We start from the raw sequence: 15,005 nt of genomic DNA on the forward strand, positions 1-15,005 counted from the left end.
ATGAAATACAGACCAAAGAACTAAACAAAATTGGGATAGGAGCAAAATTCCGGGACACATTTGACAGCTTATCTCTCTTCCCCTCATTTTATTCTGTTTTTTTTTTCCTTACTATCAATTTTAAAAGGCAGTCCTCAAGCTGCACAAACTATTTCATTCCTGCCCCTCTCTCACCCTCCACTAAAACAATAGTCCTTTATGTAAATGGTAGGGTCACTCAACTCCATACCTTAGAATGACATACTCTGGGGTTAAAAGGCAGCTTTTTGCAGAAAAATGGTCTTAAAAAATAAATATAAAGACACAGACTTTAGGATTTGGGTTTCACCCAATTCTTTCAAAGAGGAACTGGGTAGGGCTCATCAAAAACATCTAAACTCAGGGGCGCCTGGGTGGCTCAGTCGTTGAGTGTCTGCCTTTGGCTCAGGTCATGATCCCAGGGTCCTGGGATCGGGGCCCCGCATCGGGCTCCCTGCTCCTCCCACTCCCACTCCCCCTGCTTGTGTTCCCTCTCTCGCTGTCTCTGTGTCAAATAAATAAAATCTTTAAAAAAAAAAAAAATCTAAACTCAGATATTTTCTATAACTGGTTTTACAATAATATCTAATCCCACTGGTTAATATAAGACAGAGAACTCTCAGATTTAACACTTTCATATACATATAAGGGGCAATATGTACTTTTAAATGAGATTTCCTTTCTTAAATAATAAAAATCTTTTTAAAGTGCATGAATTATTAAAAAAGAAGAAGAAGAAGAATGGCCTTATTTCAAGTTGTTACCTACTTCCATGATCAAGCTATTCATTGTCTGAGGATCGAGTTTTAACTCCAGAGGCCTGAGGCCCTGTTGTAAAGCAACAGACTGAAGTCCTTCCAGTGCAGCCTCATGGTTCCCCACCCTCCACCGTGCCAGTCAGAGAAGAGAAGAGTGCAGCTCTGGCCTGAGGGAAGGGGAAATACAGCATGAGTTTTTGAAAGCTAGAGATCTAGAAACATTTTTTTTTTTTTTAAATGAGGGAGGACCACCTCCCAAGTAACTCATGCTGAAGGACACAAATCTGCTAAAAAACCAGGGGCCCTGTGACACATGAGAGCTGATGTCTGTGCAGGGAACACACTTTAATTGGACACTTGTCAAAAGGAACAGAATGGGAGAATCATCTTTGTTTTAATTAGCAATTTGTCATTTTAAAACCTATGTGGTGGGTATACCTAAGGGTGTTTACTATCTACTTCTTTTAGGTTCTCTGTTTGCTGGACATTTTTCATGATAAAATGTTAGAAAAAATTAACACTTTAAATAGTCTTCCTTTCTAAAAGCCCCAACAGAGTGGCGAAGCTAAACAAACTGAAGAACTTTAAGAAGCCAGCCGCTCTGTGTAGAGAATTTCAATCTCTCTCCCACTACAAAGCACTCTCTTCCGACTATTGGTTAGTATTTATTTGTGCTCTGGAGAACAGGGTGAGACAGATGACTTTGATTTCGTTGTTTGGTTCTATACACTTGGATAGGGAGAGATTAAGGAAGGGACTACCTCTGAGGATTTGCTGCGCTGTGAAATTCTCACTAATTACGTGTGCTTCCACAAGTAATATTTGGTCCCTCAAGTGTGATGATTTCAGAAATTTAAAGAGGGAGAAGAGGGAATGAATCAGATATTGACAATATCTTCTTTTAGCCATTTTGTGCTAATGGGACAAAGACACGCCAGTGCAGGATGAAATGTAACCACGTCCAGGACTTCAAAAGTGCCCAGACAGTAAGAGGCACACAGAGGTGATGGGAATAGGCCCCTTCGACTTCCCCGATGCACCAGAATCAGGATGCCAAAGAAAATAAGTACAGAGCATCTCATGGCAAAAATAAACAAAGAGTGTTGTCCCAGGGAGCTTGCTAGGGCCTGACAGCTCCCTTTTAAGAGAAAGTCAGAAGTTAATAATAAACAGGAACAATAAACAAGGCTTGAGCTGACTAGAGAACAGCTCAGTAGAAAATTATTTTATAAGGATTATCCTCACTTAGCTAAGGCGTGATTCAACTTCGGTGCCGAAAGAGTGCTCACTCAGCTTATCTGATGATGACATCATGCACAGTGAGTTTGCTTGCCGCAGTCCAGACAGTCACTAGAATAATTTCTAATTTCTTACAAGGTAGATGCATTTTGGCCAGTGTAATCCTCTACAAAATGCACTGAAATATAGAATAATGGAGGTAAGATGCAGCTCAGTCCACAGCATCCTATCCTACTTGGGGCTCTGCTCCCAGGGGAACAGAAAATGCAGGCTGTCTGGCCCTTTGCTCTGGGACAGCAATGGTACAGAACTACCGTGAGGGGCCCTGGTCTTCGAGTTCCTGCCCCGTAGCGGGGAGAAGCTTGGCGTGAGACACCTGGACAAGGAAGGAATGAGCCAAAGGAACCGTCATGAAGAAGATGACTCCTCAGAGTAGGACTCTGAAATCCCGGGATCATATCATATCCCTGATCGGGAAGTCAGTTCCTCCATACTCCATCCTGGGCGACTGGGCCGGGTCCCTCACAGCCTAGAATTCGCCACAAAGAGTGCTGGAGTAAGATGGCATCATCCATCTCAGAAGGGCAGATTCCTCCCCAAAGCATCCCAGGACTGACCGCAGGAAGGGAACATTGTCACTTCCCAACTTTTCCTAAAATCGTCATCTGACTCCGCAGGAGAGGTGGTCTCAATGGCTCAGAGCAGACAGAAGCCTTCTAAGAAACAGATGGAAGCTGTTTCAAAGGCAAAATGAAATGTGCTACAAAAATAAATAAAGTAATAAATAAATCAAATTATTCCTCAAAATTCTAAGGCAGTAACAGACTCAACACAGGGAATAAGAAACAAGGAGGCACAGACAACCACAGTGGTCCCTGCTCTGCCCGAGGCCCTGGCCTGCTGCTCTGGCGACCAGCGATTATAGCCCCCCATCCCTGGCACTCCGGGCCTCAGGGCTAATACAGTGGGAAAGGCAGTCAGGGAAATGCCGGCTTTGGCCTGCTAAAGAACAGCTCCAATCAGCAGCCACAGTGAAGCTTCATTTCCTTTTCTAAGAAACTTTGAACTCCAAAAGCTTTAAGCTCTCAATGCAAGAAACCTAAATCCAGAAACTGAAAATCTGATTGGTTCTGAAGCCAAATTTCTACATAACACTCCTACCCTAAAGATAGAAAAGAGTGGTGGGGAATCGGGAGTGTTGTATTTTTTTAAGCTTCTTGCTCAGATTATACCCCTTCTTCTTTGATTATACAAAAGAAGTACTGCAGTAACACTTGACTGTCAAAGATATGTTGAGATCAATCCAGTACCTACTTCCCACCCTTTCCACTGCACCCACCAGCACCCTGGCTACGGGCTGCGACCTCCTGAAGCAGAAAGTGATGGAGGCGCTTATCCCCCCAGACGGTAGACTACGTGATCACCACTTTAGACGGCATGGACGTTCTTGCTGTAAGGGCCCAGACACAGATGTGGGGAAAGCAAGAGGAGGGCAAGAGGCAGAGTCGAACAATCGGGACTACTGCCACCCCTCCAAAGGCAGTGAGGGCTCCCGGCCTGCACTACAGACCACGAAGAACCAGCAGGCGGGAAGATGGCAGTGGTGAGAGGCTGGACAGAGCTTTCTCCATCCAAGAGGCTGGGCTCCTTCACGGACAACGCGCTTTTCCTCCTCCAGCACTTTCAAAAGGTGAAGAGTGGGTACCGCTGAACACATCTGCAATAAAGGCTCGGGGAGAGGAGAGAGCAGCAACTGCAATAATCCCTTGGACCCAAACACACCTAATTTTACAATTTAACACCCAACCTTCCTCTAGGCTTTTGCCTGACGGGCTCCTTCAGAGGGACTTTGGCTGGAGTCTGAAGCGAGAGGAGTGTGAGTCAGGGACCACAGTCAGGGGCACTACACCACCACCTGCGGAAGCCAAGAAGGGGGAAAAGCTACGTGGGGTCAACAGTCAGGCATGCCAGGCAGGACGTGAGGGTCAGGAGCCTCACGCTCAACTTTTAGCTCTTGCCTATCCAGAACAAGAGACACCAGCCAGCAGCCTGCCCCAGCCAGCGAGCGCCCGCCCGCCTTCTGTCCCCGCGGGCCTTCAGCTAGTGTAGTAGATGTGGAAGTAGAGAGTCTTGTTGCGGAGCAGGGAGTAGGAGTTGTCAAACTTGAGCAGGTAGATGCCCTCACCGGGGTAGTCGTGGCTGCCGGCCTGCACGTCTCGGTGGCTGTCCCGCCGGTACACAGGCATGACCTCCCCATAACGACCTCGCAGGGAGCTCCGGGAGCCTCTCTCTACATCACCAACTGGGACAGGGTCTGTGTGAGCAAAATGGCACGCTGTTTGGATAGGACTTCAGAGAAAGAATAAGTCCGACCTCAGGGTAAAAGAATGGACCAGGTGACCTAGGGGCTTTTAGCCAAGGAGATGCTCTTGCCCTCCTACAGGAGCTTGGAAATGTCTGCTGGCCTTTTGACCATCACAGCAACTAGTGGGTGATATTGGCACTTGGTGCCCAAGGGTCCAGGAGCACTTAACATCAGGATAGTACCTGCCCAGCAAAGAAGCATTCCACCCCAAAGGCCGGTAAAGTCTCCACTGAGAAACAGTGACTTAGCCTTAGTTACACTTACCTAGTTCCAGAAGTGTCTGGACATTTCCAAGGGGGAGAAAAGATCGTTATTTTATTATTTATTTTAGATTTGTTTTTAAATTTATTTATTTGAAAGAGAGAGAAAGCAGAATGAGAGAGAGCACACAAAGGGGGTGGGGGCAGAAGCAGACTCCCTGCTGAGCAGGAAGCCTGATGTGGGGCTCAATCCCAGGACCCCAGGGCAGACACTTAACCAGTAGACTGAGCCACCCAGGCATCCCTACTTTATTTTTTAAAGATTTTATTTATTTATTTATTTCAGAGAGAGAGGGAGAGAGTGTGAGCAGTGGGGAGGAGCAGAGGGGGAGGGAGAGGGAGGGAAAAAATCCCAAGCAGACTCCCCGCTGACTATGGACCCTGAGATCATGACCTGAGCCGAAATCAAGAGTCTGACACTTAACCAATTAAGCCACCCAGGCACCCTAAGAAAAGATATTTAAAAGGGAAGATTCTGACATCTTTTCATTCAGCAGGAAGAAGAAATAGCTAGCAGAGGTAGGAGATACAAACACGCTGTATAGAGCGACCTAGAACTTCTACTTGGCCGCCTGCAGAATAGCAAATTAAGACATGAGGTTCTCCTCCTGCCTAAATACCTGAAGACTTCCCTGCAGACTTGCTCTTCCACAAAGAAGCAAGGGCCTGATTTTAAGATTATATAGAAAAATCAAGATGCTTGGAACTTAATTAGGACCTACTCTTAATATTACAAAACAAAACAAAAACAAAAAAAAGCCTCGGGGTCATCCTGAGTAGGCACTACAACTAACTGGAATGGAGCATAGAAACAACTTTTAAAACTACTCTGAGCATGTGCTGCGCTCTGGGCATATTTTGCAATATATACAAATATTAAATCATTATATTGTACACATCAAACTAATATGTTATATGTCAACTATATCTCAATAAAATTTTTTTTAATTAAAAAAAACTGGGAGTACCTGAGTGGCTCAGTCAGTTGAGTGTCTGCCTTCAGCTCAGGTCATAATCTCTGGGTCCTGGGATCAAACCTTGTGTCGGGGCTCCCTGTTCAACAGGGAGCCTGCTTCTCCTTCTCCCTCTGCCCCTCCCCCAGCTCATGCTCTCCCTCTAATAAATAAATAAACTCTTAAAAAAAAAAGAGCTTTAAAAAGAAAACAGCTCTGGGCGCCTGGGTGGCTCAGTGGGTTAAGCGTCTGCCTTCGGCTCAGGTCATGATCCCGGGGTCCTGGGATCGAGCCCCACATCGGGCTCCCTGCTCAGCAGGAAGCCTGCTTCTCCCTCTCCCACTCCCCCTGTTTGTGTTCCCCTCTCTTGCTCTCTCTCTCTCTCTGTCAAATAAATAAATAAAATCTTTAAAAAAAAAAAGAAAAAGAAAACAGCTCTGGGCATGAAGAAAGAAGTAAACAGTAGTCGGCCAACTGTGACAGTTTGAAGGGGAGCACAGTTAACAAAGTGTAATCATCCGGTATGGTTCCAGACTAAAAATGGTAAATATCCCAAACTATGAGGGAAATACAAAATAATCTCAGGTTTATACATGATCTGCACACTGCAGCACTGACCCACCCCTTTCCCTGCCCGCCCCATCCCTGTCCCCAAGGAGATGTTGGGGAAATAGCTAGGTACTGATTAAAAAGCAAAAGAAGCTTTCCACCAAGGCACCAATACCATCCCCACCAGAATGTTCTTTGAGGGTCTAACTTTGGCCTGCTTCACTCAATTTAGCTTACAATGCTGAAAGGGATGCCTCACTTGCATTCTAAGGAAGAGAAGGACTGGTATAACACAGGAAGTGGTCACTAGAAATTGGGTTGAGCCAGAAAAAGCAATTTGCAAATTATGTTAAAATTAAATTTACCTTCAATCTCTTCCTCCTCTTCCTCGTCTTCATCCTCATCCTCACTGGAATCACTGACCTGCACAGTTATGTCAGTGCTGGTTACAGGGGTCCAGTCAAAATAAACTCCAAAGCCAATGTCATAGTCGTCAGTCGCAAATTCCCAGCAAACACGCTTCCCCTCTGGATGGGTAGGTACCCGGATGGTCACCACCTCACCCCGCTTCACCACCAGACGGCTGTTCTTCTCTTTGCCCAGCTTGCTTTTGAATTCCTTCATCTTGGCAAAGGTCCAGATGCACGGAGGAGCCATCAGAGGGGGGGACACTGAAAGGACAGGCAGCTCACTACTGAGAAACCAAGAGGAAATGCAAAGACACCTGGCATTTGGTTTAGGGAGGGTGTCACAGTCAAAGACCTTCCTTCGACTTCCTGGCTTCTTTGATTGCCTTTCACAAGTTACCTTCTCACTCTCCTTCCATCAGTTGGTGTGCCTTTTTTTTTTTTTAAGATTTTATTTATTTGAGAGAGAAAGAGAGAGCACACAAGCCGGGGGGCGCAGGGCAGAGGCAGAGGGAGAAGCAGGCTGCCCACTGAGCAGGGAGCCTGACACAGGGCTCCATCCCAGGACCCTGGGATCATGACCTGAGCCAAAGGCAGACGCGCAACCAACTGAGCCACCCAGGCGCCCCCTGCCTGCCGTTCTTTAAGCACCCATTGGGAACAAAGAAATCACCTTCCATACCCCCAGAGGTCTCACCTTTCCTATGATCCCCCAGGAGATCTGCAGATTCCAAATCAGCTGAAAGGATATCTATAGCTCCTGTGTGCTCAGACTGGATCATAACGATGTCCCCGGACCTTTGTGGAACGTGGTGCTTGGCCATCTGCACAACGGGACTCTGATTAGAGCGCTTACTAGAGGCACAGATTCCAATCCGCCTCCTTCCCGAAGGCACCGGCCACCCCTGCCCTATTGCCTCCACCCTCCCAGCTCGAAGCCTGCCGGCCACGTGCCCTCCTCCCTTTTGCCACTCTCCCACTCCAGACCCTTCATAAAATCTTTGTCCGTGAACACCCTCCACGCTCGCTCCTGACTTCTGCACCAACAGCCTTTCTGCCGCGCCTTGATCTGGCCTCAGGCGGCACAGCACCTTCCGGTGGCCCCTCTCGTGGCAGCGCTTTGTCTCCAGGGTTTAGCCCGACTACCCTTCTGCCACACAGCCTCCTGCTACAATCCCCACTCGCAGGGCACCTCCTGAGCCCTGTCCACCGAGTCACCAGAGCACTGAAGACAGAGGCTCTGTCTTATATTCTCCCTCTGTCTCTGGCTCTTTCGTGGCACACCCGGGCTGTCCCATGCCACCGGCTGTCACATCCACTAACAGTGTTCTGTATAGAATCGCCATTTCACCTGTTTCGATGTATTTAACAGTATATTTGCTGCCAGACATCTAACCTGCATGGAGAATACAAGCATCACTTGCAACTCAAAGCCCTCGCTAGCCCGTGGCGGGAGGCTTCAACCTCTCTCTTGTGCATTTCACGTCAGGCCACTCGGATCAGTGTTCCTGTTTCTTGCTTTTATGCCATAATTTCCTGCTCCTTCTCCAAGCAGTTGGCAGGCAACTCAAGACACGTATACCCACTGCCCACATGGGACAGCACACCAGTGAGATTTACGAGAAAGAAAGAAAGAAATTTTGAATTACTCCCAGGCTATATTCTCATAATATCTCTTTCTGGAGAATAAGTCCTTTACCTGCATTGCTTAATGAGGTAAATGAGACTTTGGCTAACCCACTTAAGGGAGTCTTTCCTTTTCCAGAAGGCTAAACAAAGGATTTAGTTTGCAACATATTAGCAGCGCAGCATTAGTAAAGTCACTGATAGGTCTTCCCTTCAGGTTCCTCATCTGTAAAATGGGAACAAAATGGTACCTGCCTCACAGGTGTGTTCTCAGGAGTAAATGAAGTATTGTGGATAAAAATGCTCTGTCAACTACAAAGCATTATGCAAATGTAATTATAATGTTTGACACTGTCTTTATTGGCACTAATACCATTTGTTATTATAACAGATGTGTTAATAATGATACAAACAACCCATCCCTCCATGGCAGGGAGGCCGCTGCTATCTATCTATACCACTTCTAAGGAAACTTGATCGTAAATGCTGAATAAATCTACCACAAGAAAACTGAAGCTAAAACACAATCCCATGGATCAAGGCCCCTGACATCCAGAGGATTTTAGACAACACGTGAGCATTCATTCCAACATTTCATTTTTTGGAAGAGTTGCCAGTTCAGTGATGGGCCCTGAGGGTGACACATACAAAGGACCATTCTCCAAATAATTAAAACTTAGATGCCCCAGTGCTTTCTAGTTCCAAGCCATCCATATGCATCTAAACTCTGGTACTACCAACTGCTCCTCCCGAAGAGACGGCGCCAATGTCCTCCCTACCTTGTTGAGGACCTGGGCCTGGTCTGCAGGCAGCAATTCCTGTTCCACCAAGGCCTGCGCCTCCAACGCACCAGCTGTCTTCTGCAGACCTTCTGGGGCATCCTCGCTCACCGGAGACACCGTCTGTGGCCTCTCAGAGGAAGAGAGCATGTCAATTCAAGGACTCTTTTAAAAGGCACAGTCGTCTTAGGGAAACTTAGGAACAGAACATCCTTCAAGGGACACCTCCCAACCTCTGCTTTCCTCTGGCCTTTAGGACTACTGTCCCTTAGGCCTTGCCTAAGCCAGAAATTCATCACTAAAACAAAGGCAGTGCACGTGGATTCGCAAAGCAGTCCCCCTCCGGTCATCCTGGTCCGCGGGAGCAGCCTCTCAGGGTCTCCACTTCATACCATCCCCAACACCACACCCAGGTCACTGGGTAATAAAAGGTCAACGCTTTCTTCCCTTTTTAAAGCACACTAATCTATTATCCCAATGACTTAAAATGCAAGCATTTGAATAGTTACTGTTTTTAAAATTAATATATAATGTATTACTTGTTTCAGAGGTACAGGTCTGTGATTCATCAGTCTTACACAATTCACAGTGCTCACCATAGCACATACCCTCCCCAATGTCCATCACCCAGCCACCCCCATTCCTCCCACCCCCTCTCCACTCCAGCAACCCTCAGTTTATTTCCCGAGATTAAGAGTCTCTCATTGCTTGTCTCCCTCTCTGGTTTTGTCTTGTTTCATTTTTCCCTCCCTTCCCCTAAGATCCTCTGTCTTGTTTCTCAAATTCCTCATACCAGTGAGATCATATAATTGTCTTTCTCTGATTGACTTATTTTGCTTAGCATAATACCCTCTAGTTCCATCCACCTCCTTGCAAATGGCAAGATTTCATTTTTTTTGATGGCTGCATAATATTCTATTGTATCTAGTTACTTTTGAGAAAGCAAGGGAATCCTTGCTGCTCTCTTTCCTTTCCCCTGGCTTCTGGAGAGACCAGCAAGTGAGTGAGGAGCCAGGGCGGTAGCACCATACCCCAGGCCTCTTGGAAATCTGTTGCCAACAACAGGTGGCATGGATTCTTTAGAGGAGAAGTTATCAGAGTATGATGCAGGGACCGCTGGGGCTCTGAAGACTTTTGTATAATAATTCTAAGATATGATCGCCTTTTTTCATTTTCATCTTCTCAAGAGTCTACATTAGAGTTTTCCAGTACATGACATGTGATCTCACAACAGAATGAACACAGAAGCAGATGTGAGAATCTACTTTGTGAAGCCAGACATGAAAGAGAGTTACAACACCTGTCTCCTCACTAAATTATTTCTGCTTTGGAAAATAGTTGTTTTCCATTAAAAACATATTATTTACATTAACATGCCATGAAGTCACTATTTTCATTTTTAAATTAATCAACAACTATTTTTTAATTTTTCAGTTTTAATTTCTAATATAGTAAACATTGATAGATACAACCCACAGAAAAAATTCTTTGGGGTTCTCTATAACTTTGAATTGTGTAAAGGTTTGAGAATCACTGCTTTCAAGCATTGCTTCCCCAGGAAAGCTGAGTAAATGACAAGAAAACAGTACCATAGACAACATGCGGTAACAGAGGACTTCTTTTGGTATTTATTAGCTTCTTTCTCTCTTTCTTCTTTTTTTACCATAAACAAGAAAAATCACTCCTCGCTTACAAATTACCTCTTTTTCAGATAAAATAAAGCCACCTTTTGGGCTATCCAAGTCACTCCAACCTCCCTGAGAACAAACAAGAGGCAGTCACTATAAAAATCAGAGGTGTGGGATGCTGTTGACTTTATGCGTTTGCTCGGTAATCCTGTGTAAAATGCAAATTAGTCTAGGCTATAAGCCTATTTATTCTCTTAGGCCCAGAAATTACAGTCCACTTTTGTTTCTTGACACCATTTATCCTGATCTGTCTCCTCTATTAGAAGATGAGCCTGATGGCAGGGACGGGTCTCACTCCCAGTATGCGCAGCATCTACGCCAGGCCTGTCACGTGGACCCTCATCCCCTAGAATGGTGTCATGTCATCTCGCCTGGTCTGCTGCAGCCACAATGGCCTCTCGAACCTCTGAGAATCCTCGAACACTCAAGCCCTCTCCCACTCAAGGGTTTCGCACCTGCTCTCACCTCAGCCTAACATTCTTCCATCAGTTCCCTGAGGGCTTCCTACCTTCAGGCTTGTGCTCAGCCGTCCCTTCTAGAGAGGCTCCCCAGAGGTCGGTAGGTGAAATCGCTCACCCCACCCTAGCCCCATCAGTCTTTACACCCTTACCCTGTTCACTCGTCTTCACTGCACTCACCACTGCCCAACATATTATGTACCATATTTTGTTGATTTCAAGATGTAGATTTGTTTTCAGATTTTAATACAAACAAAATGGAGGATGTCCTAAAAATTAGTAGTGTCTTACAACTGCCTAGGGCCTGGACTGACACTAAGTCCTTCTCCAGATCTGCGTTTGCTCCTGCTAGTACTCATGAGGGCTTCCAACTGAGATGACCTGAAATAAGTTCTGTGTGAGGGTTTTGTTTAGATCACACTGGCAGAGTGAATTTAGACCACAAACTGGTATCTACAGACTCGTGGTTCATATTCTCAGGGGAGATATTTTTTCCACCTCTTACACAGTGCCAAGGTGGAGACATTCAAGGTTCCTTGCAATCCTTCTGTGTGGAGGGACTTTTTCTTAACTTTTTACTGAAGGTTTAGGCTTTTGGTATCCTAGCCCCATGGTGTGTGTGTGGGGGGGGGGGGGTGTCTCTTATTAGACTCTCTACCTTGGGCATTTTCCCTTTCTTGGTAGTTCATAAAATAACAGTACCTCTTACAGTTCATGGCAACTTAAGAGTCTATGAAATATGATGTATACTTGCTTTCTGTCTGCCCTCCCACTAGAATGTAAACTCCATGAGACCGGGAACTTGGATTGCTTGTTCATTTGTGGTATCTTCATTGCCTAGAACACCGCCAGGTAAGTAGCAAGCAGGCGCTCAACAAATAACTGTTGAATGAATAAACAGGAGATGGCCCCCAAATATTTGTTGAATAAACAAATGAGTAAGTTAATTTTTGTTTGGGAGCAAAAGAGCAGTACTGGCATGTGAGACTACAACAGTGAATCTGATCATTAGCCTGACCTTACTGTGTATGCATCTAAAAGCTCTTCTTTGCCTTTGTGCATGCTACTTTGCACAAATATGGTTCTGCTTATTAAAAAACAATTCTAAACACGCAACAGCCACATAAATTTAATATTCACATTAGCATTTTACGCTCTGAAGAATCAATGAAGGGTGTTTTGGGAAAGACAAATTGCAAATCACTTGATGCCAGTGATAAACCACGAAAAGGAAAAACTCCCACTGTAAGCCTTCTGGTGTGTGCTGACCCAGGGTAGGGAGGGCATCCCAAGGGAGGGGAGAGCCTGGCCAGCCGGGCTAGCCTCACTGGCAAAGAGAGACAGTTGTGCCCTTCCAGTTCTAACATATACAAAACATAAACACTACACTTCAGGTGTCATCTGGGCTGGATTTCTTTCGTCACACACTAGATTTTAGAAACAAAGCTTTAACATTAAATCTCCTTTTTTCTAAGAATGTTGTACATTCTTCGCTCAAAAACTTTATTTACTCTTAGGAGGAAAAATCAGTTCTGTGCCAAAAGCCATCTCCCAAATATCCTTCAAATCACCATGTACAGAAAAAGGGTGATGGCAGGAAGACGGAAAGGAGCTCCTCTCCTGGGATTTGATGAGGACAAGAATTGTCTCAAATCATCAAAGCCTTGGGGAGGCTTTGTCTTCTAAAAGGACTGTTATATAAATAACCTAGTAAGTCTAAGCATGGAACTCAAAACCCTTCCAATGTGACTCATGGGAACAAGCTTTAGAGTAGAACAAACCTAAAGCTCCATAAACTTGGGAAATTTTTCAATTCACTGTTTTGTTTTCCTCATCGTAAAAAAAAAAAAAGAAACCGATTTCAGTAGGGCTGTTAGGAGGACTACATGATATAATACATTTTAACACCTAGTACAGTATTGAGCAAATAGAAATATTCTGTAAAAAGTTAACTATTTTATTATCATTATTACGGAGAAAAATTCAATAAAGTATGGCTATATATCACCAACTGTATTATTATTACATTAATCATTATCTTCCATCATCTGAATTCTGGGGGAAAAAAAGTTTTATTCCATATATAAAGGTAAGAAGAAAGAACTTCTACTGAAGAAATAACAGATTGGGGGCACCTGGCTGGCTGTCAGTAGTGCATATGACTCTTAATCTCAGTGTCGTGAGTTCAAGGCCCACATTGGGCATAGAATTTAAAATAAAATTTAAAAAAAATTTTTTAAAAGAAATAACATGTTGTTTAAATATCTTGACATTCCTCTCTTCCCCCAGCCACCAACTTTGTGTGAGGCATGGAGACCACACTAGTTCTACTGGACAATATTGTGCCACAAGATCAGTTGGACTATAATATCTATTAACTCCATTATTATCTATTACTCCAAAATACAGGTTTTTGTTAATTATTCCATTAATGTTTCATGTTTCCACTTATTCCAGAGCTCAGTACAACTCTTCCCTTTCTGCACTATGGTATCAATGACAGTAGGTAGATGAAATGGATGGAGCAGGAAATTAAGAATAACAATCTGAAGGTCATCATAATGGTTTAATCTAAAAATTAGACTTAAAAAAAAAAAAACCCTCCAAAAGTGTGTTTGTGCGTGTGTATGTGCATCTTATGGGTAAAAAGCAAACAGACATTCTCTTCAAAGTCCACCTGGGATCCATCCATGTCTAATGTTTTAACATTTCAACCTGGGCTTCAGAAGAAGACACTACACTATTTGTCACAGTTTTGTTCTCTGAGAGAAAAGAAAATTTCATCACCTGAAAGAGATCTCACATTGCCCCTAAGCACACTTAAGGGCTAATGACCAAATCATCTATACTCTTCACTCCAACTTGTCCTCCCCCTTAAAGTCGCTGTCCACGCTTTTCATCAATTCCTTATCTCAGAAGATAAGCGTCTAGGAGCCAACCAGTTGCTGCCCCTACCTGTAAGGTGAGGAATGGGGTTCTGGATCAGAGGCCGAAGGCACTGCAGAGGTGACGTTGGTGTTTTCTAGATCTTCATTCTCTAGAAAATCATGGAAAGAAAAATTCAATGTTTGAGAGGCAACACAATCATAATTATCTTGTATCTTGAAAAAAAACAATCTGGCAGTTTCAACCAACTTTCTCTTTCCAAAAATATTCTGGGCATCCACTTCTGAGAGGTCTAGTGCATTAATTATTCAAGTCCTCACACCCAAGTATTCTCAGACCAGCATACCCCATTCATGAAAAAAATACGTTCCTTTCCAAAACAAGCCCCTACAAAATTCATTCTAATTCAAGGATCACATTTCTCAGGAAGCATATGGTTAAATTAGGCAAAACATAGAAGGCCGAGTGAGATTTAGGATGAAATGCACTGGAATTCAGCATCACAGGATGGAGTGTCGCCTCTACATTCAGTAAGCTCACGTCACTGTAGCTAGGGGAAAGGATTTTTGTAATTTCTTTCACTCACTCATTCACCAGTGACTTATTGGAGAACTGGTAGGTAGCTTCACAGAGTATATAGGTGAAATGCATAATGAAGGCCATGTTCCCAAGCTCACAACAAGCCTATGGCTGGTATTTTTGCCATTTGGCAGGTAAAGACACTAAGGCACAGAGACAGGATTCAAACCCAGGCAGTCATGCTCCTAACCCTCAGGTGCTACTAAGTTTTATGGTTTATTGATATAGCCTTTCCTTGAGCATTCAGAAAAGCATATGGTTTAGTGTATTTAGACAGGCCCTGGCTTAACCTCCTCTAGTTAAGACCACAAGAAACTGAAGCCCAAAGTCCACTTCTCAGTACAAAATACAATTTAAATGAAGTAAACCGCAAATACTGCAAATGTCAGAGTTTGGTAGCAACATAAAAGTGCAAATGATGGGCAAATATTTGTGATCCA

The 15,005-nt window shown here is 44.4% G+C and overlaps 1 protein-coding gene across 1 annotated transcript in view; it reads right to left on the reverse strand.

The window, feature by feature from the left end:
• Positions 1-498: 498 nt before the first annotated feature.
• Positions 499-15,005, reverse strand: part of TMED8 (transmembrane p24 trafficking protein family member 8) — a 38,578-nt gene continuing 24,071 nt past the window's right edge. The window contains exons 2-6 of the mRNA XM_032405679.1: positions 14,056-14,137; positions 8,955-9,084; positions 7,247-7,373; positions 6,508-6,813; positions 499-4,329 (exon numbers count right to left, since the gene is read on the reverse strand). Of these exons, the coding sequence (XP_032261570.1) occupies positions 4,112-4,329; positions 6,508-6,813; positions 7,247-7,373; positions 8,955-9,084; positions 14,056-14,137 (863 nt within the window). The 3' untranslated portion in view covers positions 499-4,111. The remainder of the gene's footprint in view (positions 4,330-6,507; positions 6,814-7,246; positions 7,374-8,954; positions 9,085-14,055; positions 14,138-15,005) is intronic.

Source organism: Phoca vitulina, unplaced genomic scaffold, assembly GCF_004348235.1.
Source record: "Phoca vitulina isolate PV1807 unplaced genomic scaffold, GSC_HSeal_1.0 scaffold7, whole genome shotgun sequence".
Classification (NCBI taxonomy): domain Eukaryota; kingdom Metazoa; phylum Chordata; class Mammalia; order Carnivora; family Phocidae; genus Phoca; species Phoca vitulina.